Below are 27724 nucleotides of genomic sequence, written 5' to 3'. Positions count from 1 at the left end.
CGAGGCTCGCCTTTTAAACAGTTTTCTCCCTTTTCATTCCAGCCTAGCTGCCGCTCACCCAGGAGGATGGCTGTCCTTGCCGGACAGTCAGCCAGCCAGTCATGCCAGAGTGCATTTGGGTCTCCTAGAAGACTAAGTACAGGGAGTTTCAGGCACCTCCCTCACTTCCTACCCACCCCAGACACTCAGACACCAGAGGTGGTCTTCAGTCCTGAAGCCCGCCAAAGGCATAGAAACAAAGGTACCAAACGTGGTTTGGCGCGCAGAGACAAACACTACAATGACCTTTCCAAAAAGAAATGGCGAAAAAAGACCGGGACCTGTTTAAACAAAGGGGCTTAAGGCGCCATCTTGAAAAACATGGCTCACACGGTTTTTAGCTACCGGTGTTCGCGGCCTGGAAAAATCATGGTAGTTTATTGTAAAACCACTGTCAACAGCCATTTCGATAGAAAAGGGTAGCATTTGACTGCTACTTTAGTTTCTAGACACGGGATACTAGGTAGCCCCTGCAGCACTCTATAGGAAGATAGTGTGTGCTGGGTCCTGGAATTAAAAAAGACTAGTAAAGTCAATTTAACCTTACATTCTCTGAGAAACAGTAGTTTATCCCAGAGAAGGTATTTAAACCTTTGGGAAATCTAAAGAGACATCCCTGTGTCACTGCACTGATGGTGCTGTGTAACACATGAAAAGATGCCTATGGAGTTATCTTAAAACTCCATAATCAACGAACACAAGAGTAAAATACACATCAAAATACATGAGTGGGGGAGAAAGGGTCACACTCTTTCCAGGTAAAAAAAATCAAGTCCTCAAAATCCAGCCAAGTTGCTGGTGGTCTCTAAGGTGATGGGAATTAGCACTTTTTTGAGACTTCTCCCTAACCGAGTATACTTAAATCTTTAAATGAAGTCTAGACAAGCCTTTCCCAGCAATAAATCTAAAACAAGTTACCTCCTATAAGGGACAGAAATATCAAAGTCAATGGACTTAAAGACTGCAGGAAGCCAGGACAGTCAGTCAATTGGAGCACAGTCTGTGGAGCTGAGGCACTTCTTAGTTAATAAAGCTAGATAGTTTTGTAGAAATCACTTGGAGGGTCACAAGCTGTTACATTTGTGAAAAGCAGAGTTGGAATCAACTCCAACATAAGTAGCCAATGCAAGTCTCAACTGAGTAAAGCAGAGCTAAAGACACTGAGGTAAGTACCCCAGGTCTAAACAGTACCTCTAGTCTAAAGAGTGGTCCCGCTGGGTTCTGTCCTGTTGCAGCAATGCAGATCCTGCGTTCCTGAGCCTCAGTCGTGGTGACAAGAGGGAGGACATCTGGAGGACTCCCGCGGCAGCAATTTGGAGGCAGTCTGCAGCTACGGGCTCTTTAAGGATCATCTGCACTTTGCGGTTTCAGTGTGCGGTAAACCGCACCACCTCAGATCTCAAATACCGGTTGGGCCTCCTTCACTCCTTGAGTCCTGCACTCTGGTGAGGGGACTCGAGCTCTGGTCGTCCTGCTTCTAATGGGTCCTTAAACTCCTGGAGCTTCTGGATGGATTTCAGACGTTTTACTCGACTATGGATTTCTCGACCTCTGGCACTCTGGCTGTACTTCTTCGCTGCTACAGGAACAGTCTAGGAAGGTGGTCGAGTGGAGTTCATCTCTGGGTTAGTTGGTCCCACTAACCAAAGGGGAGAAGTCATCCCTTCCAGAGCTTCTCTGTCGAATTAGCTTCACCGGGCAATTCAAAGGTCCAGGAGAGAATGCAGCAAACTTTGTTCACGGTTTCTTCGTCGAGCGTTTCTCCCAGTGGTGGACTCTGCCTCTAGTCCCAAAACCCTTGCCTTTTAAGCAGATTCCCTCCATTCATGCACATCCCAGACTGTCAATCACACAGCAGGGTGGCTACAGCCAGCCCGCCAATCGGGACTAGTTGCATTCAGGTATTCCTAGAGAGCAAGGACAGGGGAGTTTCAGGAACCTACCTCACATCCTGTTCTTCCAGACACACTCGAGCCAGAGTTGGGCTTCAGGGCTGAAGCCCGCCAAAGGCGAGACAAAGGGCTCAAATCTGTTTCGACGCACAGAGTAAAACGCAAAGACCTTACAAACAGAAAATGGCAAAAAAAAAGAAGACTGGGCCATTGTGGCAAAATGGTCACCCATGGGTGCTGTACTGCAGCTGAGGGTTCAGCCTGCGGTAGGCAAGCACAATGGTAGGAAAGTTAACCCACTGCCACCAGCCATTAAAGTAGGGAGCGGTAACATAAAAATATTACATGAGAATGTAGGATAAGGAGATACTAGGTAACCCCCCAGCACTCCACATAAGATGGTGTGTGCTGGACCTACAAAGAGTCAATTTCCCTTTACTATTCTTGGAAACAGCAGTTAACACAAGAGAAGGTATTTAAACCTTATGAGTAATCTAAAGGATTTGTCTGTGACACTGCACTGAAGGTGCTGTGCGTCACCATACAAAAAGTAGATCCCTATGGAGTTTGTCAGATTCCAAAAACAGTGGAAGCACATAATCCAAATCAGGTCAAAACTCGAGCGAGTGAGGAAAAAGGTCTCACTCACTCCATGGTTAAACTTAAAGTCCTAAAGTCCAGAAGAGCTGGCTGTCTCCTATAGTTGAAGGAAATTAGCACAAAAATGAGAATTCTCCCTAACAAAAGGATAGCAGAATTCCGGGATCCTCCCATGCTTCCTGTCTTCACAGACGCACTGTAACCTCAGCCAGCTACACAAAGGGTTCCCGCCAAAGACGAAATCCAAATCAGACCTCCCCCTCCCAGGATGGTAGAATGACCAATAAAGAACAACCACACGAGAAATGGCGAAAAAAGAAAGGAGCAACCATGTTGGAACAAAGGTGACCCTACTGTGCATAGCTGCGAGTCCAGCCTGCGGTGGAAAATAGCACAAAAGTCAGTAGAACATGTCCACTGTTACCAACAATAACTATAGGGTTGTTACTGCAAACAATATTGGTGCAGGTGCTGTGAGAAAGGGCATACTAGGTAACAATTCAGCACTCCACCTAGGATGGGGTGTGCTGATCTCTCAAGGAAAAGCTAAGAAGGAGAAAAAGTATTTTTCTAACCTTGAACAGTAGTTCTAAAGGAAGGTATAAGAACATAAAAAGGGGCGCCCATCAACACTGCACATAGGGTGCTATGTGCTGCAAAAGTGAAACACAGATGCCTTTTAAAAAGGTATGGAGGAAAGCATTACTCCATAAAATAAAACATGCAGAACAGGGGTTCCATGATCAGAGCTAGAAATAATGAATAAGGGGGGATTAAGGCTCCCCTCATTCAGGAGAACAAGAAAAACATCCAGAAAAATATGCTGGGGGTCTCACTAGGGAGAGGGCATTAAGCATAACACAACAACGAAACAAACCACGCATAGCTTCACACAGCAGCACATGACGGCTACCAACTGAAAAACACGCCTGTGCTCAGCAAACAGTGTAAACCGAAATGAAGCTTCCCAGAGCACAACACTGCTCCCTTGCTCTCTCCTGCTCAGGCCTGTTAACCCCCCCTTACACTCTTGCCTTAGAGATTCGCTAGCGTGCCAAGGGACCACACAGGTGGTGACAGTGTGCGGTATAAGAACCTTTACAACATAAACTGATAAATCTCCTTAGCACTTGTAAATGCATGTTACTGTTGTCTAAGGTTCTATTTTCAATCTATTCTTTCATGCCAGTCTGACTTAATTATTCTTTTACACTGGTGTAATTGTTGGTATTTGTTTCTTTTTCTGTTGCAGTACCACAGCAACTGCTAACACAACCACCACCACTGCAAGCTGCTCCTAACCAAGCGCTTCAGCGTATTGCACCAACTCCTTCCTCCCAGGCTCTCACTGTTGCCACGCCAGCAAGGCCTATGCCGGACTGGAAACTGATCCAGCAGAGAAGTAAGCATATGTGGGGTAAAAGAATGTTGTACATTAGGTATTTTTGGAGGCATTTTATGGATATGCAGCTGCTGTGAAGTCTGAAAATAAATGGCACTCTCAATGATGCTAGTTACTTTTAAGGACTAATTTGAGGCACTGTGTATTGGCTGCCTTGTTTGTGTCGCAGATTATGACACCCAGATCTTTTGTTTTTATGTTCGAGAATAGCATATTTTTTCCATATTTGGTTTTGTGTTGTCTTTGACATATTTTTTTTTTTTGTCCTAACCATAGAAACAAATGCCATTTACTTAATCATGCTTAATCATCGTATTGTCGCATTTGATGCATTTCTGCAGCTTGCCTTCACCATGCTTGCAAATACTGCATTTTTGAATATTTGACTGAATAATTGTCAAGAGAACTGAATAATGTTCATAAATCTCACCTTTACCGTGTGCGAGATGAGTTTCCATATACCTGTCGGGTATATGGCAGGATGGACGTAACTAGCAGGGACACATGGTTTTTCTCCCAATAAATTGCCTTTCTCCAGCATGGGGTCTGACATTGATTCACATGCTCATGAATATTCCCCATCAGGCTGGGAATACTCAATAAAAGAAAAAAAGTTTCACTTTAGTTTATAAACTGTCTTTCTCCTATAAACCAATGACTGAGCTCTGGGTCATACTGCCCCAGCCAATGTCTGCCCTCTTCCTAAGCCCCTCCTCTAGCAGCCATTTTTAGTTTTTTACTGCACATTCAAGTGTCGGGAGTCCTTGTGTTTCGGTCTTGGAGCTTAGAGCTTTCTGCGTTTTTCGTGCTTTTTAGGCTTTGAAACCCCTATTTTCTGATGCTTGTTAATCTGCTTAGAATCACATGCTGTGCATATGGTCCGACATCCAGTGGTAACCGTGGAGTATTGCATCTTGTCTTTCGGGGGACCGAAAGGGGACGTCGGCATAGGTGTGTCTGAAACACTATCCCTATCGTGACATGTGTAGTACCCAAAATCCCTCACGTGCCGGGGTCCCTCATTGTTTTTTTCCGCCCAGATAACTTGTCGCCCTATAGCGAAACTCTAAATGAGACATTGTTTATCTTACCGAATTGTCGGTTTATTCCCCGTTAAGTCACTTTGCCCATCAAGAACATCTTCGACGAAGACTACGGGGGGAATCGTCTACGGCTGTGGGTTCCGGCGCCTAAGATCCGGCGTTCGGACTTCCACGTGGTCGCGCCTTCTGGCCGTCCTACACAGTAGGGAGAGTGGGCTTGGGGTTTTCCATACTGTTATGTCTTTCCTCTTTTCCACTGCTTTCCTTTTTGGTCTGGTCACCCGTCCCTTCTGCTATGGAAAGGACTCCATTTAGATTCTGCCCTGTGTGTAGGGTCAGATATCCGTGGAAAGACGAGCACACGTCTAACGCTTGTCTTCCCCCTAGAGCACGACGAAAAGCGGTGTTCGGCGTGTAAACTCCTTAAACCCTTAAGGAGCGCCAGTTGAAGCGGTGGGCCGCGTACGGAATGTCACGCGTGGAGCCTCCCTCCCCTGACACCAGCCGAAAGTGACGGGGGTACATCGGATGACCAAATGTCCAACGCAGACGTTATAGACCATGAGGCGGACTATTCTAGGGCCGCCATGCCCGTCCCTGACCCTTCCAGGCTCGACTCCGGTCTTGCTACAGGGACCACACCCAGTGACGGGGGCGTACAATCGCATCGCACAAAGTACACAACCCAAGCGCCCTCCTCGATGACTTCATTGAAGAAGGCGAAAGCGCCAACGGGTCTGCCGGAAACTTCGGCGGCGCCCATGGATCGGTCTGACCCGAAGTCTTCCCCGCATCCACAGCAGCGCATGATGACTGGGCATAACAAACATAACAAGGGCGCTACTCCCCAAACTGCACACGCCGAAGTTTCAGAACAAGAAACTTTGACGGATTCCAAGGTTTCCAAAGCCCGTACAGGCCCGAAAACTAAGAGTAGGCCTATACCCGAGAAGCCATCCGCTGACGCTGCTTGAGCCGCGGAAGACAATTTCACTGCATACACATAATGGGAGGCATTGTCTCCCGAAGATTCCGTGACTATCCGTAAGAGCATCAATAGGATTGCTACGGCGGTGGGCCTAGTACCTGTTCCGCCCAGTTATGGGCCAATCCGCCGAAAAGTTTTCCACGGATTGGGAAGATGATCTGAAGACTCTTACGAAGAAAGCCAGGTACCCCTCTCAAGCACCCTGAGGAGATCCTCTCAACGCCTTAGGACGGGGAACACGGTTCCTACTCAGCTAGGTCCATTTGGGTCATCCAAGTGGACCACGGAGCAATTTGAGGGGTTTATGGATCGGCTGGAGCAGTTTTTCACGGCTTCTGATCAACCTCCGTCGAAAAAAGCTCGGGTAGACCCTAACCCTCAAACACTAGGTGTCCAACACCTAGATGTCCAACACCAAGTTGACTATCAAGAAGATGTCCAGATGGACACTTATAGAGACATCTATACAGAAGAAAAGGAGTCTTCTTTTCTGGACAACAATGGGGAAGATCAAGGAGCAATGGACAACTGGGAGGACACCCAGCAGGACGATCACAACTCTGATATTGTTTGCCTCGACTCTCCCCCATCCACCCCGATTCGACAAGCTTCCCCGGTGGATGATCAAATGGCTTTCAACAACATGTTGAAAAAAGCAGCGGAATTCTTTAAAATTGCCACGCTTGAAGCCTTGCCCGAACAAGATTTCACAGAGGACATTATTAATTAAAAGCCTCCGGCAAGCCAGTCTATCCCTCTCTTGAGCTCTGTAAAGAGACAACTGGCCCCTTCCTTACTCACACCCGCTCAGACTAGGGCTGTGAACCCAAGGGTCAAAACTTTTCCGACCCTCCCCCACCGACCCGCTTTATATCAAAGGACACACAATCCCAGACTCGCTGGTGGTGACCAACACTCGCAAGAGGGCAGGGGTTCCCCTTGCCACGGGAGAGTCACCCCCGGACAAGGAGTCCAAAAGGTTGTATGCCTTAAGCAAACGGGTTACGTCGGCGGCGGCCTATACCGTCCGGATTGCCAATAACACGACGTTACTAGCAAGCTGTCGACGCGCAATGGAACCTACTTCAAGAGGTTCCGGAACCAACCAGAGCCAAGCTTCTCGCCATTGTCTCGGAGGGCAAACTTGCCAATCAGAATGTGTTACAGAATACCCTGGACACCGCAGAGACAGCAGGCAGGGCTCTCGCACAGGGTACTCTCCTAAAGAGGCACGCGTGGCTGTACATGTCGGGCTTCAGGCCTGAGACCCAGGCATCCATTATCAACAAACCCATAGAAGAGGCCAACCTCTTCGGGAAGGCGGTAGACGATGCGTTGGAGACAGCCAAGAAGGAGCACAAGACTATTAAGTCGCTGCACCAGATTTCCCAGAAACCCCCCTCACAGAGGGGCAGTAATTCTCGGCGGTCCTTTCGAGGACAAGCCCGCGCCGCTCAAAACAACTTCGGCACGGGCAACTTCAACTCAAGTCAACCTGCTGCAAGCCCCACTTACTGCCCCCAGAGGGGTCAGAAGCACGGAAAGAATAGAGGCAGAGGCTCCCAACTCCAGAGGAGCGTCAACTTCTGGTCAGAAAGGACCACCAAGTCCAGGTCCCCTCCCATGTCTCCCCGGTCGGGGGGCGATTAACATCCTTCCTCAAGGCATGGGAGGGGGTAACTTCAGACCAGTGGGTCTAAAAGACGGTCGCCCACGGTTTCTGTGTGGAATTCGCCCGACCTCCACAGTTCAGGCCGCCAAAACATCAACGCCTTTCACCGGAACATCTGCAGATCCTGATCCAAGAGGTGGAAGTGCTGCTGGGAAAGGATGCCATAGAAGCTGTCCCGATTCTTCAGGTAAACAAGGGTATCTATTCAGTGTACTTCCTTGTACCCAAAAAGGATCTCGTATTGCGTCCTGTTATAGACCTGCGCCCAGCGAACAAGTTCATAAAGCCCCAGAGGTTTTGCATGGTAACACTGCAAGAGATGATCCCATTGCTAAAACAGGGGGACTTCATGACAACATTGGATATGAAAGATGCATACTTCATATTTCAATGCTGCCAGCGCACAGAAAATTCCTAGGGTTTGTGATTCAGGAAAAACACTACCAGTTCAAGGTACTCCCCTTCGGCATAGCCTCAGCGCCAAGGGTGTTTACCAAGGTCCTGGCAGTGGCAGCGGCACACCTGCGCAGACTTTCAGTTCCAGTTTACCCTTACCTCGACGATTGGCTCATCACGGGGGACTCGTTCGACGTTTGTTTTTTGAACAACCAAAAAACAGACCTACTGTTCAGCCTGGGATTTTCTATCAACGAAAAGAAATCCAGCTTAGTCCCCAGCCAAGTAAAACAGTTCCGGGGGCTCTAATTCCTACGGAAGACGGTCTAGTCTTCCCTTCCAGCGAGAGGGTTCAGAACATGCTCTCTCAGGTTCCTCAGTATGTAGATAGTCGAGAGGTAACGGTACGCAAAGCTATGAGTTTGCTAGGAATGATGGCGTCATGCATATACTTGGTTCCACACGCGCGGCTGCGCATGCGTCCCATGCAAGAGTGGCTCAACAGCCAGTGGTGTCAGGCCAGCGGACAATGGGAAGATCTGTTAGTTGTCTCGCCAGCCCTCGTGCTCTCTCTGCAGTGGTGGTCGAGGGAGAGCCTCTTGAAGGGGAAAACGTTCACCATCCCTGCAGTGGAAGCCACTCTCACGACAGATGCATCTCTCATGGGGTGGGGGGCTCACCTGCTTCAACAGACAGCACACAGAGTGTGGTCCCCTCAGGGAGCGTCCAACCATATAAACCTACTGGAGCTACTAGCAGTATTGAAAGCCTTTCAGGAGCAACTGCAAGGGAAGACAGTGCTGGTCTTAACCGACAGCACAACAGCAATGTATTACCTGAACAAACAGGGGGGCACTCACTCTCCAGGGCTATCCAAGCTGTCCCAGAACATCTGGATATGGGCTCTCAAACACAAGATATTCCTGATATCCCAACATGTTCCAGGGGAACTCGATCTTCTGGCAGACGTACTCTGCAGGATTTTCCTCTGCCAGAAGAGTACGAATGGCGACTGCAGGAAGACATTGTATCCAACGTCTTCGCAGAATGGGGGTTTCCAGAGATTGACCTGTTCGCTACTCAGGAGAATGCCCAATGCCAAGATTACGCCTCCAGGTACCCCCATAACCGATCCAAGGGGAACGGTCTCTGGATAACTTGGTCGGGGAAATTTGTCTACGCCCCAAACCCCCCCACCCCCCAACTCCACTTCTGAACAAGATAGTACACAAGATGCACCAGGAACCAGTCACCATGATTCTGGTGACTCCCATGTGGGCCCGCCAACCTTGGTTCGCACACCTGATGGAAACGTCCCTCTCCCCACCAGTCAAGCTGCCCTGCCCGTACAACATGTCTCAGGACAGGGGGAAGACTCCGCACCCATGCCCACAAACTCTGAATTTAGCAGCCTGGCTCCTGAGGTCATAGAGTTTGCACATCTGCAACTCCCTCAAAGATGCATGGACATACTGAGGGAGGCAAGAAAGCCTAACACACGTTATTGCTATGCCAGCAAATGGAAACATTTTGTCATCTGGTGCAGTTCCAAAGGCGTCAATCCCACCAATTGCTCGCCTTCACACATTGTGTTATATCTAACCCATCTGTTGGGTTATTCTTCAATTCCTTAAAGGTTCACCTAGCACCCTCGTCAGCCTACACCACGTCACAGCAGAAGGTGTCGTGGTGGAAAATACCTGTGATTAAAGCCTTTATGGAAGGGGTTAAAATAATGTAGCCCCCATCACTCACCTAGCCCCTGAATGGGATCTAAATGTGGTTTTAACTATGCTCATGGGACCCCCTTTTGAGCCTATGCATAAAGCTAGTCTGAAAGACCTGACCCACAAGACAGCCTTTCTAGTAGCTATCACTTCTATCAGAAGAGTTAGCGAACTAAAGGCCCTCTCGGTTTTGGACCCCTTTGTTACAGTCCACAAAGATAAGGTAGTTCTGCGCACACATCCCTGATTTGCGGCGAAATGTATTTCGAAGTTCCATGTGAACCAGTCAATCGAACTACCCACGTTCTTCCAGAGACCTACTAACATGGCTGAAAGAAGCCTTCACACACTAGATGTGCGCAGGGCAGTCATGTTCTACATGGATAGAACTAAACCACTGAGGAAAACTAAACAATTCTTTGTTTCAGTGGCAGCTGGTAGAGATGGGGACCCTGTCTCTAAATCAGCAATATCAAGGTGGATTGTCAGATGCATCACACTATGTAACGCTCTTGCAAAGAGAGAACTGCCCTTCAAGCCTAGAGCACATTCTACTCGAGGCACTGGGGCATCCATAGCATTCATTGCAAATGTTCCCCTAAAGTCCATTTGCAAAGTGGCAACCTGGAGTTCTGTACACACCTTTACAAAACACTATTGCCTAGACACTCCATTCTAGGTCTGATTCTCAGGTGGGACAAGCAGTACTAAGACATCTTTTTTCTACTGTTCCTTCTCACAACCCACCTCCAACTCCGGGTACTGCTCGCTAGTCTATGCACAGCATGTGATTCTAAGCACATTAACAAGCATCAGAAGACATGCATTACTTACCGTAAAAGCATTTCTGATGATTGTATCTGCTTTGATTCACATGCGCCCTCCCTGCCTCCCCCGCTCGGGGTGGAAGGAACATAGACTTCTTACTACTTTCTCTCCATGTACTCACTCACTATAGCCGTGGGCTCCCTCATGGCAGAAAAAATACAATCGGAGGGACCTTGGCGCGTGAGGGATTTTGGGTACTACACACGTCAGACACGCATATGCCGACGTCCCCTTTCGGTCCCCCGAAAGACAAGATGCAATACTCCGCGGTTACCACTGGATGTCGGACCATATGCACAGCATGTGAATCTAAGCAGATACAATCATCAGAAATGCTTTTACGGTAAGTAATGCATGTTTTACTTTGTTAGCGAGCATTCTCAAAAATGTGCTAATTCCCTCTACCTTAAAGACCGCCAGCAACTTTGCTAGATTTTGAGGACTTGATTTTTTTAACCTGGAAAGAGTGTGAGCCTTTTTCCCACTCTCTCGTGTTTTTTTGTGTGAATTTTACCTCTGTCTTTTCGGTTATGGAGTCTAACAAACTCCATAGGCATCATCTTTTTCAATTGTCACACAGCACCTTCAGTGTAGTGACACAGGGAAGTCTTTTAGATTTCCCAAGGTTTAAGTACCTTCTCTGGGATAAACTACTGCTTCCCAGAACGGTCAAGTGAAATTGACTCTACTTAGCATTGTACTTGCTAGACCAGCACACCCTATCTCACAAGAGAGTGCTGGAGGGGTTACTTGGTATCCCCTGTGTCTAAATGCTCATGTAACCTCTTTTATGTTACCCTTTCCTCAATTGACTGGCTGGTGGCAGTGGTTTCGTTTTGAACTACCAAGGTTTGCATTTACCACAACGGTTTGCAGAGCCGGTAACGTTAACCACAGGAGCCATCTTTTTCAAAATGGCGTCCAGCTATTCTTGTTAAAATGATGCCCGGTCTTCTTTTTTCGCCAGGTCTTTGTGGAAAGATCCTTCTAGAGTTTTTTTCATCTGCGCTCCAAACCAGGTTTGGTCTTTGTTCATTCGCCTTCAGGAGTGAAACCCGCCTCTGGCTCCAGAGTGTCTGGGGCAGGCAGGAAGTGATGGAGGTGCCCAGAACTCCCAGTGCGTAGTCTCCTAGGAGACCCAAATGCACACTCTGGTGTTTGGCTGGCTGACTATCCGGCAAGGACAGCCACCCTGCTGGGTGTGTGACAGCTAGGCTGGAATGAATGGGAGAGAACTGAATAAAAGGTGAGTCTTTTGGCTTGGAAGGCAGCCACTGGACAAAGGAACCGAAGAGCAGCTTGAAGAGGACAGCTGCTGCAACTCCTGGACCGTTGGTTTGCCCGGTGAAGCCCTGCTGCAGGTCTGAATCGTCAAGCTTGCATCGACGGAGAAGCCCTGCAAGGACAACGTCTCCCTTTGAGTTGGTGGGACCAATCATCTCCCAAGTAAGCCACCTGGACACCCATCTCAGAGCTGGTTGAATTTCCTCAAAGTTGCTGCAGGAAATCGTAGAGCCAAGGAGAGGGTCACCAGATTGTGTGCGTTTGTAAGCCGGCCTCCCATGAAACAGGACTGACCAAGCCTGACCCCCCTCAGTTGAGTGCAGGACCTCAGATGTGAGGAAAGTCCACCTTGACAGCCAGGAACTGCGCCTATTGCCATTTGCTGTACCGCAAGGAGCTGAAACGCGAAAAAGCCACTGAAAGTAAAGTATGCCGCTTGTCCGCTTTGACTGTGCCACTACAGTGCAGGAGTCCCCCAACGTCCTCACTCTTGTCCCCACGACTGAGGCCCAGGAACAGTGTGATCTGCAGAACTGTACAGGAACAGAAGTAGTCAGCTGCATCTCTTACTTCTTTACTAAGGTACTGTAAAACTAGCCTAAGAGAACTTACCTCCTCTCCAGCATGGGGTCTGGCATGGATTCACATGCTCATGAATATTCCCTGTCAGGCTGGGAATCTTCATTAAAGAAAAAAATAAGTTTGTTTCATTCTGAACTGCCTTTCTAATAATAACCAATCACTGGTCTCTGGGTCATACTGCCCCCAACCAATGACTGCCCTCTGCCTAAGCCCCTCCTCTGACAGCCATCTTCAGATTTTTACTGCACGTTCAAGTGTTGGGAGTCCTCGTGCTATAGCTCTCCAGCTTTTACTGCATATTGTTTTTTCGGTCAATTGAGCCTAAAGCTCCACCGATTTATCATCCGATTAAGGGGGACCCGTTTTCGGAAGCTTCTACGCCCCCCCCAAGGGTGATTTTTCGTTGAACTTCACTTCTTGGAGGATTCCAGAAGATTCTTGAGGCCTACCCCTCGTGGAGATGGTCGAAGATGGGGGAGACTCGACGCCTCTGTTCAGGATCTGCCCGGGATGTGGACTACGGAATGTTTTCCTGGAGGGTGGGCACTCCTGGTGCATTTACTGCCTACACTCGGACAAGTCGCACGTGGAGGAGGCCTGTGTGTTCTGAAAGGACATGCCTTCCTGCGCCATGAAGGACCGTCGCAAGTGGCTCCCTGAGTGGCTGGAGACAAGAACCCGGCGGCAGGTGAGCCACGGCAACATACTTCTCTCCCAAGAGGTAATCTGAGCTATCTTCTAAGACATTTGAGGGCGCTCCGGCGACGGGGGCTCAACAGAAGGCAAAGCACTGTGAGTCTGCAGGCACCGGGAGCGCCGTTGGTACAGGCTCTGTGGCTGCCACGAGCCATCGCTCCGGCTCAGCGAAGAAAAGGAAGTCGTAGCAACCGGGTAAGATTTGGGATAAGGCCCGATCAACTCTGGCAGAGAAAGCCAAGGGGGAGCGAGGTGCTGATCGCCCCCACCCCACGGTGACGGCCTCAGATGCGCCCAAGATCATGAAGGCCAAGTTTCACCAGGCGAAGGCGTCTATTGAGGGAGTGGTGGCGTCCCTGGTGAAGGCCGCTGATGGGGGTTCCCAGGAGACACCCACCAAGATGAGTTTCCCTGCCTGCCTGCCCAGAGAGAATAGTCATTCGTGCTCATTGACAAGACTCCCATGAAGATGCCGATCATCGGCCCGAGACCGTCGCCCCTGGCTGTGAGGGGGGTGGGGGGGTGCAGTGGTCCAGCTAGAACCGGAGGTCTCTTACGAGTAGGAGCTTTCAAACCTGACAGTGCCTGAGAAGGGCGTCGAGACCGTGCTCTACTGGAAGGACCCTGACAAGGCAGATGAGGAGAGCGACCAGGGAACCGACGAGGTAAGACAGGGCGGGGAGGAACCGCCAACACTCGTGTCGCAACCGCCTCCACCACCGACGGACAGATCGGAGAACATCCTACAAGCTCTGCACATCCTGTGCACGGAGATATGGACAAGGCTGCCCACGCTGACGGGCCACCCGGCGCCTAAACCGTCGGAGGATCCACCAACTAAGAGGAGACGAGTAAATCCTCCTCCACCGTACCATCCCTCCCCTCTATCACCTCGTCCGAGGGACGAGACAGAGCCGGCGACGACGGGTACGGATGACGACTGAACAGATCTCCTGTCGCTGGTACCCAGGGCTATTCCCCCCCCCCGCACCCCACCACCCCCCTCCCCCACCGAGATTGGATCCTTCCACGCCATGATCTTTAGGGCCTCAAAGCTGTTTCAGCTCACCCCCAAGGAAAAGGAGGAGGGTTTCCTTTATCAGCGACGAGAGGCCAAGAGGAAGACCGTGCTCTCGCTCCCGCTTTTCGACATTTGGGTTGAAGGACTGTCCCTCCTTTACTTTACTTTTACTTACATTTGTAATGCGCACAATAGACCCATAAGTGTGATGGCGTGGACAAAAACAAACATAAATACATAGACTATACATATTATGGTTAAAAGAAAATCCCATAGGGAGAACAGATAGTGATGTGACAGTAGCAACAGTCTCCATCACTCAGCCTATCTGACATTGGTCATTAACACCGTATTTATATTGAGAAAATGCACAAATAAAATATCTGACGAAGGACTGTAACATTTAGAGAATCAAATTACAGTTTGAAGCCCCTTTGGGCAAATATTTACAGCATTTAAGAAGAGGGTAGAGTGCTAGCCCCACAGCCCACTAGAATACTATCACTGTTGGGTTGCGAACACCAGTCATGCAGATGTATCCTGCAAATGATGATTAGGTCCACGCGTCTAACCACCCCTGGACCTGTTCTCTGACGCATCCAGGCTAGAACCGTGTTGCGCAGGGCTTCTTTGGACTCTCTTCCTTCACTTTTTCGGATATTGGTTGTAATAACATTTCTTTGGTCCATTATAAAGTCCTGTGTGTTCACATCCTTTATTTTTGGCATTTGTGACTTGTTTTGTTGTAAGTTCAGGGAGAGTGCTCTCTTCAGTTTAGTATTCAGAGATGTAGGTTTATTGCCCTTATTGTGTACGGGGTTCAAATTATCTCGCACTACCAACGGTGAGGTTTCATGTGGGCCAACTGTGTTGTGGGAAATATTCTTATCCTTTTTTCTTTTCCTTGGAATCAAAAACTGCCCCACTAGGTGCTAGTGTGACATTACTACCACAATCAGTTTGAGTACCATAGTCTATTTCCCTTTGTATGTGTGCTTGACCTGCAACATTCACTCTAGGAATCTGTGGAAAAGTGCTTGACCAGATAGATCCATATGTCTGGAAGGCAGTATTCGACTTAGAAGATCCAAAACTCGATGACCAATTATTCAAGGCCTCCGCCAATGTCCAAAAGGATCTTTACATGCGAGTAACTCTTTTGCAATGTTAGCCATAGACTCTGACCACTGGGAAGGATCAGTGGGGGAACGAACCCAAAGGCTCAACTTGAGCTAAGATAAGCGTAACCCTCCCTTGCCGGGTGGGAGATTGCGTAATAATGGGAATCTCAGTTCCCACCAAGAGAGGGACCCCTTCATTCAATAGCGGTAACGTGTGATGCAGGGGGCCAGTATTTTGTAAGCTCCTGAAGAACCCATCCTCGAACCCAGCGAAGAGAGACCGGTATGAGAAGAAATACCGTGTTGCAGACTCTGCACCGAAGTGCCTCGGAGCGCAACCTTCCCCGGACGTCTCGGCGGCGGCCAGGAAGAAATCTGCAGGGTTGGCGGCATCTACTTCCACTTCCCCACCAGACGGCAAGGGAAAGAGGCTAGATGCCATGGGACGACGAGTCATCTCGTCAGCAGCGACGACCATTAAGACGGCCAATGCTCTCGCCATTGTGGCCCGCTACGACGGGGAGCTGTGGTTTAAAATCACCCCTCTCCCGGATTTCCTCCCAGACAAGAGGGCTGGAGGCCCTTGAAATCCTACAAGAAGGCGAGGGGGCTGTGGACCATGCCATCCCGGTGGCCACGCACATCGCCGACAGTGGGTTCCGCCAGATGGGCAACAGCATTTGCTTTCGCTGGCGTGGTTGGCTCAAGGCCACCAACTTCTGCCAGGATGTCCAGACGAGGGTATTGGACATGCCCTTCGGGGACAACTTGTACAGCCAGACGGTGGACGAGTCACTGCAGGCCATCAAGGCAGACACCAAGATGGCCCGTGCCTTGGTCACACTCCAGCAGCGACGGCCGTCCTTTCGGACCTCCTGGAGGCAAGTCACAGGGTGCCTCTAAAGGGTTAGGTGGCAGTTTTTCGTTGTACCGTCCAGCGCCCCATTCTTCGTCCCAGGAGGCCTACAGAGGCCGCAGCAAAGCTGAAGGAAATGGTCGTCATCTCCAAGGGCCCAAGGCGGTACGGCCTCGGCAAAGCAGCACTGCACCGGCCTTGATGTCGGGCCCCCACACGGGCACCTCAGTAAGAGGCCGGCTGGCGAACTTCGTTGGCGTATGGAAGTCCATCTCCATCGACCGTTGGGTGCTGAATGCCCTGGTCCACGGACACACCCTGGAGTTCGAAAGGAAGTGTCCCTGTTTTCCACCTGTGGCCAGGAAAGAAAACCACGTTCCACAACTGCTTCTAGAAGTATGAGCGATGCTGAAAAATGGCGCCATAGAACTCGTCCCGAAGAGGCTCCGGATTATACACGCGGTATTTCCTTGTCAGAAAGAAGACGTCGGTTGGCGACCCATTCTAGATCTCCACCGCCTCAACAGATGCATAAAGTCCCAGAAGTTCCGGATGGTCACTCTTAAGCGCGTACTGGGACAGCTGGAGGAAGGAGACTTCCTGTTGTTGCTGGACTTGGAGAATGCTTACTTCCACATCCCCATACACAAGGGGCATGGAATGTTTCTGCGCTTTGTGGTCCAAGGACAGCACTATCAATGCAAGCCCCTTTCCTTCGGCTTGAAGTCGGATCTAAGGGTTTTCACCAAGTGCCTGGCACAGGTGGTGGCGCAGCTGCACCTGCAGGGGGTCCACGTCTACCCCTATCCGGAATATTGGCTCATCCGAGTGAAGTCGAGGGAACTCGCTGTCGAACACACAGCGAGGACCGTCCACCTGCTCACAGAACTGGGGTCCTCGATAAACTATGCTTTATCCTGCTTGGTGCAATTGCAGGACGCTTGGTTCCTGGGAGCCAGGCTCGATACGGTGGCGCGCCTGGCTTCACCGTCGGAGGACGGGATAAAAGCCATCCGGGGAAAGGTACAATGTCTGTTGACCATGGAAGTCGCCAGGGTGAGGTTCATCAAGTCACTACTCGGCATGATGTCATGCATCTGCCTCGTTCGGCTGTGCAGGTTGCGGATGCGGCCGCTGTAGGAGTTCCTTGACGCCCGTTGGATACAAGTGTCGGGAAGCTTCGAGGACAAGATCGCCCTCAGACATTCCGTCGAGCGATTGGTTGGTGGGGCGCCCGCGCGCATTTGGCAGCGGGCATGGACTTTCAGACCCCAGCACATCAGGAGACTGTGACAACGGACGCCTCCCTGGAAGGATGGGGCGCACACACCGGTAATCTCCACGGAAGAGGCCTTTGGCTCCCGGAGGAGAAGTCGTTGCACATCAACGTCCTGGAGCTCCGGGTCGTGTTTTGGGCCCCAGGGTCCTTCCTTCCATCCCTCAAGGGCAAGGTGGTGCGTGTCTTCACCGACAACACCACCACGATGTTCTACATCCAGAAGCAGGGGGGCACCAGATCCCCAACTCTCCAAGGAAGCGCAGGACCTATGGCACTGGGCCGTCGCCCAAGGGATGTTTGTGGTACCCTTTCATCTGGCAGGAGTGAAGAACACTATCGCCGACTCACTCAGCCGATAGCTGCGCTCTTGCCACGAGTGGGAGCTTTGGCAGGATCAGGTGGACCTGCTGTTTCGACGATGGGGCTATCCCCAGATCGATCTGTTTGCGACAGTGACGAACACCAAGTGCTTGAGATTCGCCAGCAGGTATCCCCAGCCGGGGAGCATGGGGGATGCATTCTCCTTCCCCTGGGACGGTTTGTTCCTCTATGCGTTACCCCCTGTTGCCGTTACTTCTGTGACTCCTCAGTCAACAAAGACGGTCCTGGTGCAGGATGATTCTCGTCACAACGGCGTGTCCAAGGCCGATATGGTTCCTGGACATGTCAGCGTCCTCTCCAGTCAAGCTTCCGGCGGACACAGATCTTCTCGCCAGGGAAGGAGGCACAATTCTGCACCACGACCCGGGGTCGCTGAACCTACAGGCCTGGCTCCTGCAGCGTTAGAGTTCGGAAGATAAGAGATCCCGGCGGACTGCAAGGAGGTACTTGCCAAGGCCAGGGCTTCTTCGACTCTTAAGTGCTACAGACATAAATGGAAGAGATTCACCGCCTGGTGCCATGCACAGAAGATAAACCCTGTACGGATTACGGACCCTCAAGAAGTCCTGCCGTACTTGCTGTCGCTGGCCAAGGCGGGCTGGCGCACGCTTCTATCAATATTAATCTGGCAGCTATCTCCTGCTACACCAGAACTCCGGGGAGGTCATCGCTGTGGTTGCACCACCTGGATAAGGAGTTCATGAAAGAACTTCCGCTCGTTCCCGCCGGTGAAGGCTCCGGCCCCGGCGTAGGAGCTCAATGTGCTGCTGACTAGGCTCATGGGTCAGCCACTCGAGCCTCTGGATTCAACACCTCTGAAATTCCTATTGTGGAAGATGGCGTTTCTTGTGGCCATCACCTCTGCACGATGAGTGGGAGAGATCCAGGCCCTCTCCTGTAAGCCTCCGTACTTGACATTCCACGAAACGAGGGTCGTGCTGAGGACGCACCCCTCCTTCATGCCCAAGGTGCCGTTGGACTTCCATCTCAACAAGCTCTTGGTGTTACCGGTTTTCTTCCCGTCGCCTTCGTCGCCGGCTGAGTGGACTTTGCACTCGCAGATGTGGCTAGAGCGCTGAAGTTCTACATGGACCGCACAAAGAGATTCCGGAAGGCATCACAGCTGTTTGTGAACTTTGGCCCTGTGAACCAAGGGAAGGCCCTCTCCAAAGCTTCCATTTCCAGGTGGCTCTCCGGCTGCATCACCCATTGTCATCTGTTAGCAAACCGACCATTGCCTGGCCGTCCGAGAGCCAATTCGACCAGAGCGATCGCTGCAACTTTGGTGTTCTTGTCTGGTGTGCCCCTGCTGGAAATCTGCAGGGCTGCTACGTGGAGGTTGACATACACCTTCACAAGATTCTACTGCGTCGACTGGGATTCCAGGGAGGAGTCCAGAGTCTACCAAGCAGTGCTGCACAACCTGTTCGCTTGAAGGTGAAGGAGAGGAGGTAAGAGATGCTTGATGTTGAAATGCTTAATGGCCTTGCCACCTCCCGTGTTTGTGAATGTGTGTACTGCGATGTATTCTTTATTCATGGGCATGGATTCAAATGCAAACCCTCCCGCCTACCCCTCTGCGGCTCTTCGCTTGGTCTTACTGCCACTTTACGAGCTACCAAAACTGAAGAGGAGGGGCTTAGGTAGAGGGCAGTCATTGACTGGGGGCAGTATGACCCAGAGACCAGTGATTGGTTATTAGTAGAAAGACAGTTCAGAAACAAAACTGATTTTTTCTTTTTACCGAGGATTCCCAGCCTGACGGGGAATACTCATAAGCATGTGAATCCATGCCAGACCCATGCTGGAGAACAGTTACAGGTAAGTAACTTGCTCCTTACTGTGTAAGTGCATGTACTTCTGCAATTTACAAGTCTAATCGGCTGGTGGCCATACATTTGGGTCTTCTTTTTATCAAAGACTCCTAGAACTTGTGCAAAGACTTTTCCATTTACTTACCTGAAGTGCTGCATCCTATACAAAGACTTTTGCCCATTTACTTTGGCTTAGCCTATTGAATTGAATGACTCTGCTCTCGCTATCTGAAAGTATTTGCCCTGCTTAAGAATATTTGTATTTCTTGTGTTCTAATAACCTTTGCCTTTTACAAACTATTGAGTATTCTGTATGGTAACGGTAAGGTATTAATGTCCCCGGCACCCTTGTTACTGAAGTCACTTGTGGGTGTGGGCCATCCCAAAATGGCCTTGTCTGATCCAGAAACTCAGAGTGTACAGTATTGAAGTATATTTGTTACTATTCTATTTCTCCCTTCTGAAGAAGGATTTATAACTGGCTGAGAAATCAATTGTTTATGCAAGACACTTTGAGTGTAAGAGTTTATTTGAAAAAACGAATGAGCAAGGTCAGGTAAATCACTGCTGAAAAGTAACCACTGCTACACCCTGAGTGGGTGACCCCTTGTGTGGGTGGTCACAGAATTCTCATGAAACTGTTCTTCTGCACAAAAGGGTTTTATGTTGAAGTGCAGTGGGGTAGTAATACACTGGTATTTTTCAAAAAACATAGGACATTCACATTTGAGGACATACAAAGTGTAGTACCCAAGTACGAATGATCAAGTAGTCAATATTTGAGACATCTACTTGTACAGTTTGTTCATTCTCTATAGGTTCCTTGGGAAGGAAGCTTGGAGAATTCAGTGGAATCATAAACAGGTGGGGGGCCCATAGAGTGTGGGCACAATCAAGAGTTGAACAACATATAATACATGTCAACACGACAGTGTTTCGGCCATTTTGCGTGGAGCTAGGTGAGCTCTAATGGTGTAGGCCTTCATCAGGACAGGAGTGTCTTTATGAGTGAAGGGTCTTATGTGGTCTGTAGGAGTGAAACAGAAAAAGAACGTGTCTGGATGTACGTGGTCAGCAAAGATCTAGGAGAGAAGTTATGAATACTATGTAGGGCAGATGCCGGTGCTTACCGAATCCGAGGAGCTTAGTGGCTCAGATTAAGAGGTGGAGCTCTGATTAAGAGGTGGAAGGATCCACTTCTTTAGGATGCAGTCGTCCTCTTGTCAACAGGCGCGGTCACGTCTGTAAGGGGATGAGGAAGTAGGATTACTAAATGGCGCCCCAGGGGTGCGGTTCCTCTCTAGCCCATAGTTAGTGTATGACTAGGGAGTTGGTGGTGTAGGTTTTAGCAGATTTGGTGAGAGTAGACCTAGTGGTGTTCGCACTAAAGGGGGAGTGCGCTTAAATGGGATAAAAAGGGCTTCTGTGGAATAACAAAATGCCATTTATCAAGTGCACAGAAAACTTAGTGCAAATCTGTATTTAATACAATGTGATTAAAAAGAGTGCCCCTTCTCATCGGTCCTGGGGGAAGGGTGGACCGTGATCTATGTGGGCTGTGCAAGTTCTGGATTACGGTGCCACAACACGTGTCATGCAGCCTATGGTGTAGGTGGCATGAAGGGCTATGGGTATTTAAATGTGCAGAGTCATGCTGTTTTAGAGATTCCTTACAGTGAGGGTAGGCCTACCAGTTTCTGTGCATGAAGCCACGGGCAGTAAAGCTTACCTATTGTCAGTGCATTCAGCTGGCAAGATCGTTGAAGCAGCAGTGTGACGTCTCGGATGTCGAGGATGCAAGTGTGTTAAGTGCAGGCCAGGGCCATGTTAAAGAACAGGGGCCCTGTGGTGGGGTGACTACCTAAATGCCTGTTTGGAGTTGATGCAGGCAGTCAGATGGGCCAAAATGCAAGTCATGCAAGGTGACTAGACTTTGGCAGCTGAATGCACTGACAATAGGTAAGCTTTACTGCCCGTGGCTTCATGCACAGAAACTGGTATGCCTACCCTCACTGTAAGGAATCTCTAAAACAGCATGACTCTGCACATTTAAATACCCATAGCCCTTCATGCCACCTACACCATAGGCTGCATGACCCGTGTTGTGGCACCGTAATCCAGAACTTGCACAGCCGACATAGATCACGGTCCACCCTTCCCCCAGGACCGATGAGAAGGGGCAGTCTTTTTAATCAAATTGTATTAAATACAGATTTGCACTAAGTTTTCTATGCACTTGATAAATGGCATTTTGTTATTCCACAGAAGCCCTTTTTATCCCATTTAAGCGCACTCCACGTTTAGTGGGACCACCACTAGGTCTACTCTCACCAAATCTGCTAAGACCTACACCACCACCTCCCTAGTCACACACTAACTATGGGCTAGAGAGGAACCACACCCCTGGGGCGCCATTTAGTAATCCTACTTCCTCATCCCCTTACAGATGTGACCGCGCCTGTTGACAAGATGACTGTATCCTAAAGAAGTGGATCCTTCGACCTCTTAATCTGAGCCACTAAGATCCTCGGATTCGGTAAGCACTGGCATCTGCCCTACATAGTATTCATAACTTTTCTCTGCTAGATCTTTGCTAACCACGTACATCCTGACACGTTCTTTGTTTCACTCCTACAGACCACATAGGACCCTCCACTCGTAAAGACACTCCTGTCCTGATGAAGGCCTACACCATTAGAGCTCACCTAGCTCCACGCAAAATGGCCGAAACACTGTTGTGTTGACATGTATTATGTTGTTCAACTCTCGATTGTGCCCACACTCTATTTATGATTCACTGAATTCTCTAAGCTTCCTTCCCAAGGAACCTATAGAGAATGAACAAACTGTACAAGTAGATGTCTCAAATATTGACTACTTGATCATTCCTACTTAGGTACTACACGTTGTATGTCCTCAAATGTGAATGCCCTATGTTGTTTAAAAAAATACCAGTGTATTACTCCACCACTGCACTTCAAAATAAAACCCTTTTGTGCAGATGAACAGTTTCACCCGGGTCATCCACTCAGGGTGTAGCAGTGGTTACTCTTCAGCAGAGATTGACCCGACCTTGCTCATTCGTTTTTTGATACTATTGTACCAACCTGGGCAGAGCAAGGCAGTAACCAGGTACCCTTCAGAATACTAGAGTTTATTTGAATACCTGTAACTTTGAATCTTTGTAACTCCACTATTTCCCCTCTTGAGATAAGCCTGGCTGCTGAACACGCTACCAAAAACTGTGTAGTACAAGATTGTACCAAAGGTTGGTGTAACGCTCACCTGGTATCCACGGGGACGTCACTCAGCCTGTTCTGACCTCTTACGACCTCAAACCCTTCCCTGGAGTCTACTCGACTGGAGACTGGGCCTGAAACACAGGATTGGTAGAGTTTAACTCCCTATTGTCTGTGTGCTTGAACCCCTTCTTCCCCGGGGTCCAACCCTTCCCTTTGATCCACAGCTCACCTTGTTTTCTTGGAAAATGTGCTCTCCATCCTGCTTTCAGCGCAGGGGTGCGTTGATTGATGCGGGCTCGTTGCTGCCTAGTTACTTCACTGGCAAGAGTTCGACAGGTAAGTATAATGAGTCTTTTGAACAGTTCTCTAACTTCGTTCCTTTCCTTCCTTAGATGATGGCCGGCGTCCGGGGATGGCAACGTGCTGCTGAGATTAGTAGTGCTGAAGGCGAGCGAGAGCGTGAAGCGCGATGCGACCCTTTCGTATTTGTATTGAACGGAGTTCTTTTTCTGTGTCTTTTAGGTGCCGCGACATTTTCAACGTGGATGCTGGTTATGAAGAAGAAATGCGGTGAGTAGGCGCGGTATGCGGCGCCTCTAGATGTTTCCACGCTAACCTGGAGTGTCTTTTCCCTCTTGCAGATGGATGAGAAGTTCCGGAGACAGAGTTCCCCCAGAGCGGCTGGGATTCAGGCAAGCGTTTGAAGCTCGTACAGTCTTTAAAAATAAGCGAAGATTTGCTGAATGCTTACTAATGCCTTTTTTCTGTTCTTTTCCCTTTTCCTTAGGAAGCGGCGTGCCAGGATGGGAATGACACCACCGAAGATGCCCGCAGAACAGAAGGAGCGATGAATGATGGGCAGAAGCGCCACAAAGTAAGGCTGTTCCTAACGGTGTTCTTGTTCTTGCTGGAGCGCAGAAGAAAGATGCAGGCCTACTGGAGACCAATCTGAACACAGTGAGTGTCACGCTGCAGGTGCAGAAAACAAAGCATGTTTCTCAGCCTGGGTGTGGCTTAAATAGTCTCTGGGTATCCCAGGTGTCTCTGGGCTGAACCACACCCAAAAGACTAGACTGTACATGCAGTTCTGGGAACCGAAGTATGTGGGGGCATCCATCTTGTCCCCATCAATGCACTACAAGTCCAATCCCCAGTGTTATCCTATGGGAGTGAGTGAGTCTGGTGCCACAAGCGCCAAGTCTGACTCCAAGTGGGTCTTTGGAGGGATGGAGAGGCCCTTGAGGGCCATGTAGGTGATCGTGCCCTGGCTCCAGCCTGACATCTTGGAGGGCTGGGGACATGAGGGGCAGGAATCATGACAGTTGGGTTGCCTATACCTGTAGTCATAGTTTGTAGTGTTCCCAAAGGGTACTGCATACAAACTTTGCCTAACAGTCCGATTCACGGGGACCTGTTTTCCAGCATCTTTCATTGCCCCTCAAGGGCAAAATCGTTGTGTGTTTTCTTCTTGGAAGTTTCCAGAAGGCCATCAGGCCTACACCGCGCCAGGTCATGTCGGAGAAAGACGTGGCTTCCCTCTTCAAGCTCTAGACCAGCTGTTGTCTGCGTAATGTTTTCACGGACAAGCATTCCCCAGTGCCTGTATTGTCTTCACCCGACGCACAAGGAAGAAGTTTGCGAGATCTGCTTTGGCTTCTCCAAGCGCATGATGGATTGGCACGTCCGACTGGCGACGTGGCTCAAAACCAGGGCATCTACTCTTTGTGGTCTACAGGGGCATGCCAAGAGCCCCAATCATAATGAGCCTAATAAGGACACATCTACCCCTACTCCTAGGGAGAAACACTCTGTCCCCCAGGAGGGGAAGGTTCCTTGAAGGAAGCCTTAAAGAACAAAGGCCAGCCGCAGACCCCAGCCCATCAAACGCCCCTAGGACAGGACCTTGCCCCTCAATACCCTGGTGTCATTCCAAGTTCAGCAACATGGACTGCTGAAGACAGGCGGGGTCATGAGTAGGATGAGCTTTTTGACCAATTTCTTCAGAAAAAACCCACAGGCATACCAAAACTTCCAGAGCACACCACCTACAGCTGAGGCTTCCACCTCCCAGCTAAGAATGCTCGACCTGATAGACTCCCTATTTCTGAGTCCAGTCCCAGGTGATCTGTATGAAGTTCATACAGACACGGATGATAATGAAACCTATCATGAGACTGATCCTAATTATGACGAGCAGTTGTATAACCTGGTCTCACCAATTCAGCAGGACTCGCCAGTGGCCGATTCGCCAGTAGACCATCAGCCTCTCCATAATATGTTAATTAAGGATGCGGATGGTGTGCTGCTGTGCTCTGTTGCACTGGCCCGTGTGGGTGTCCTTCGATTGAGTTTGGTTCTGTCATGGTGATTAGTGCCCCTTATAGTGTCCACCCCTAATAGAACAAAACTTGGTCGTTTGGGTCAGCCTTCGACCAACGGGGACTCCAGCTGGGCCAACGCATCCTGCTGAAGGTGGGGCGTTTAGGCCTCTGCTGTATGGCGGTGAACGTTAAATGTGAGATTAGAGTGTTGTCTTGCTTCGGGTTGCAGAATGTGGCCAGCGGCCGTGGCTGACGTTTGGAGCTTGGTGGTGCTCGTTGGATCCGAGGGTTTGGGCCGTCGGTATCACCCCGCTTTAGCCATCTTTACTTGGGCGTTTCCCTCTGAGTGAGGGACCCCTGATTCTCCGGTGCTGCCTTTCAACTCTCCACCACAAGCGGTTGGGGTTCTGTGGTTCTTCTTGTTCTGAGGGGGCCTCTTCGTCGTTGGCTCCTGATCCCGCATCTGGGTTTAGCAATCTCTCTGCTTCGTGAACTTTTCGTATGTGGCGGACGCTCCCGTTCCAGGTGAAGATTAGGGCAGTGGGGAAGGCCCAGTGCTACGGTATGCCTTTCTCACTCAGCGATTCCGTGACTGGTTTCATTGCTTTCCTTTTCAGCAGTGTGGATGATGCCAGATCTTGGTATAGGGAGATGGAGGCGTCTCTGAATAGTATTCGCGGGGAGTTTCTCGCTTCCAACATAATTTCTTCCTTGACTTTGAAATAGTGTAGTCTAGCAAGGACATCTGGCGGGGCTGAGGAGTTGGATCTCACTCTGGTTCTGTAGACCCTGTCGAGCACCAGGGGGGAGTCGTCTGGTAGAGTTACGATAAAGTGAAAGAGGCCTCTCACGTAATGTTCAGACTCTACTTCTGGGATAGATGTGGGGATTCCTCTCAGACGTATATGATTGCGGCAGGAGCGGTTCTGAGTCCTCCTGTTTGAGTTCAAGTGCTTCGCACCTGGCCTCTAATGCTGCTAACCTGTCGTTCCCTTCTCGATCTCATTGCTGTGCTCGCATATGGTTGTTTCCAGCTCTGTTGTCCCTGTCTCCAGTTCCCACTCTCGCTTCCAGGTCAGTGATGGTGCTCTTAACCTCTTCAGTGCCCCTTTGGAATTCCTTGGTTAGTGCTGCCAGAAGGTCCTGGAGGTCTGATTTCGTGACTGACTGGGCCGGGGCTTCCCGGGTTGGTTCCGTTTGCGAGCCCGCGGTGCTAGTTTCCCCTGGCTCTGGGTGGTCCCCTCTTCTGGTCTGTCTGCTGCTGGGGTGGATAGCAGGGTTTCTGTGTCCGCTTGTTTGGTTGTCTTTTGAGCCCGGGTGAGTTCCGGTCTGTCGCACTTGTTGGAATGCCGCGAGCTGGGGTTGCAGGTGAGAGCAATGGGTTGGGTGTTCGCTTTCAGGCTTTAGGGTGGGGGGTTTTGTCCGGGTATGCCTGGCTGCCTTTGGTTGGGCGCTCCTCAATTGGGGGGCTTGCAAGTGTGAGAAGGTTGCTTGCCCTTTGGGACTCCCTGGGTGCTGCTCTTCCCTGTGGTGCTAGTGCAGATGACCTGGACAGGGGGGGGGGGGGGCGCGATCGGCCTCAGATGGCGTGCTTCCCGGGTTGTGGGTCACTCCGGTGTGCAGGGGGATCCGTGGTTCCCCTGTGAGTTTGCGTGTTGCTGGCACCGGACCCCATCGGGGAATGTTCGGTTAGATCTTCCACGTTGGCGTCGAACAGGACCAGCCCAGTGGGCAGGATTCCCAGAGGGATGGCCTGGATCATCTTCTTCTGGCCGCTGATTGCGTTATTGCCCGGTGGGCTTGGGTATGGCTGCTGGCGGGTGGTTTGACCCTGTCTGAGTGTTGTTGGGGTGGGGTCTCCTCCGGGGTCCTTGCAGCGAGGGTGACGATGCGTCCTGGTTCCTCAGGTTGGATTTGTAGTGTGGCTTGGGGCTTACTGGTAGGTGTTGCTTTGGGGGGCTTTCTGTCCCCTCATGAAGTGCTGTTTAGGTCCAGTGTTTCCAGTCTGGGGTTGGTGCGTGGGTGCCCCGGCTGCTTGTGCTGTTGAGCAGTCCCTCTGCTCTCTCTCTGCTGACCGGCATGTTGCTTTGTCAGGGCTAGGGTGTTGATGGTGGCCGGGCGCCCCGGGGCCTCCTTTCCCCTGTCTCGTTGTTGGAGGCCTCCAGAAACCCGCTCTCCAGTGTCCATGTCCTGTAGGCAAGGGTTCTCTGCCCCCCCCTAGGTGGGGGAGGTGGCGTTGTGGTGGGAGCCCAGGCAGTGAGTGGGTTTGGCTCTGCTTCGGTGGTGGGAGTGGGTGCATGGGCTGGGGAGGCGGCCCGCTTCGCCGGGCTGGAGTGCACTTTCTGGTGCAGGCCTGAGACTGCTGCGGCTCCCTCCACGTTGGGGGCTACTTGTTCCCCGAGCTTCCACTATTCCTGTGGTGCTCAAGTGCCCAGGGTTTGTTGGTTCTCTGTAGGGGAGATGGGTCGCTGCAGGTCTCTCCCGTTCCTCACCTCTTCAGCACGGAGTGCTACGTGGGCTGCTGTCGGCTCCCAAGGAGC

General features: G+C 50.4%; 1 protein-coding gene across 6 annotated transcripts in view; it reads left to right on the top strand.

Annotated features, from left to right (window-relative positions):
- Positions 1 to 27724, top strand: part of ATF7IP (activating transcription factor 7 interacting protein) — an 813149-nt gene that overhangs the window by 540862 nt on the left and 244563 nt on the right. For all 6 annotated transcript variants that reach the window (XM_069652710.1, XM_069652711.1, XM_069652713.1 and 3 more), the window contains one exon: positions 3784 to 3933. In XM_069652710.1, the coding sequence (XP_069508811.1) occupies positions 3784 to 3933 (150 nt within the window). The remainder of the gene's footprint in view (positions 1 to 3783; positions 3934 to 27724) is intronic.

Source organism: Ambystoma mexicanum, chromosome 3p (assembly GCF_040938575.1).
Source record: "Ambystoma mexicanum isolate Mex_15411 chromosome 3p, UKY_AmexF1_1, whole genome shotgun sequence".
Classification (NCBI taxonomy): domain Eukaryota; kingdom Metazoa; phylum Chordata; class Amphibia; order Caudata; family Ambystomatidae; genus Ambystoma; species Ambystoma mexicanum.
The sequence above is the reverse complement of the archived record's forward strand: the minus strand, read 5'-3'. Positions and strand labels throughout refer to the sequence as shown.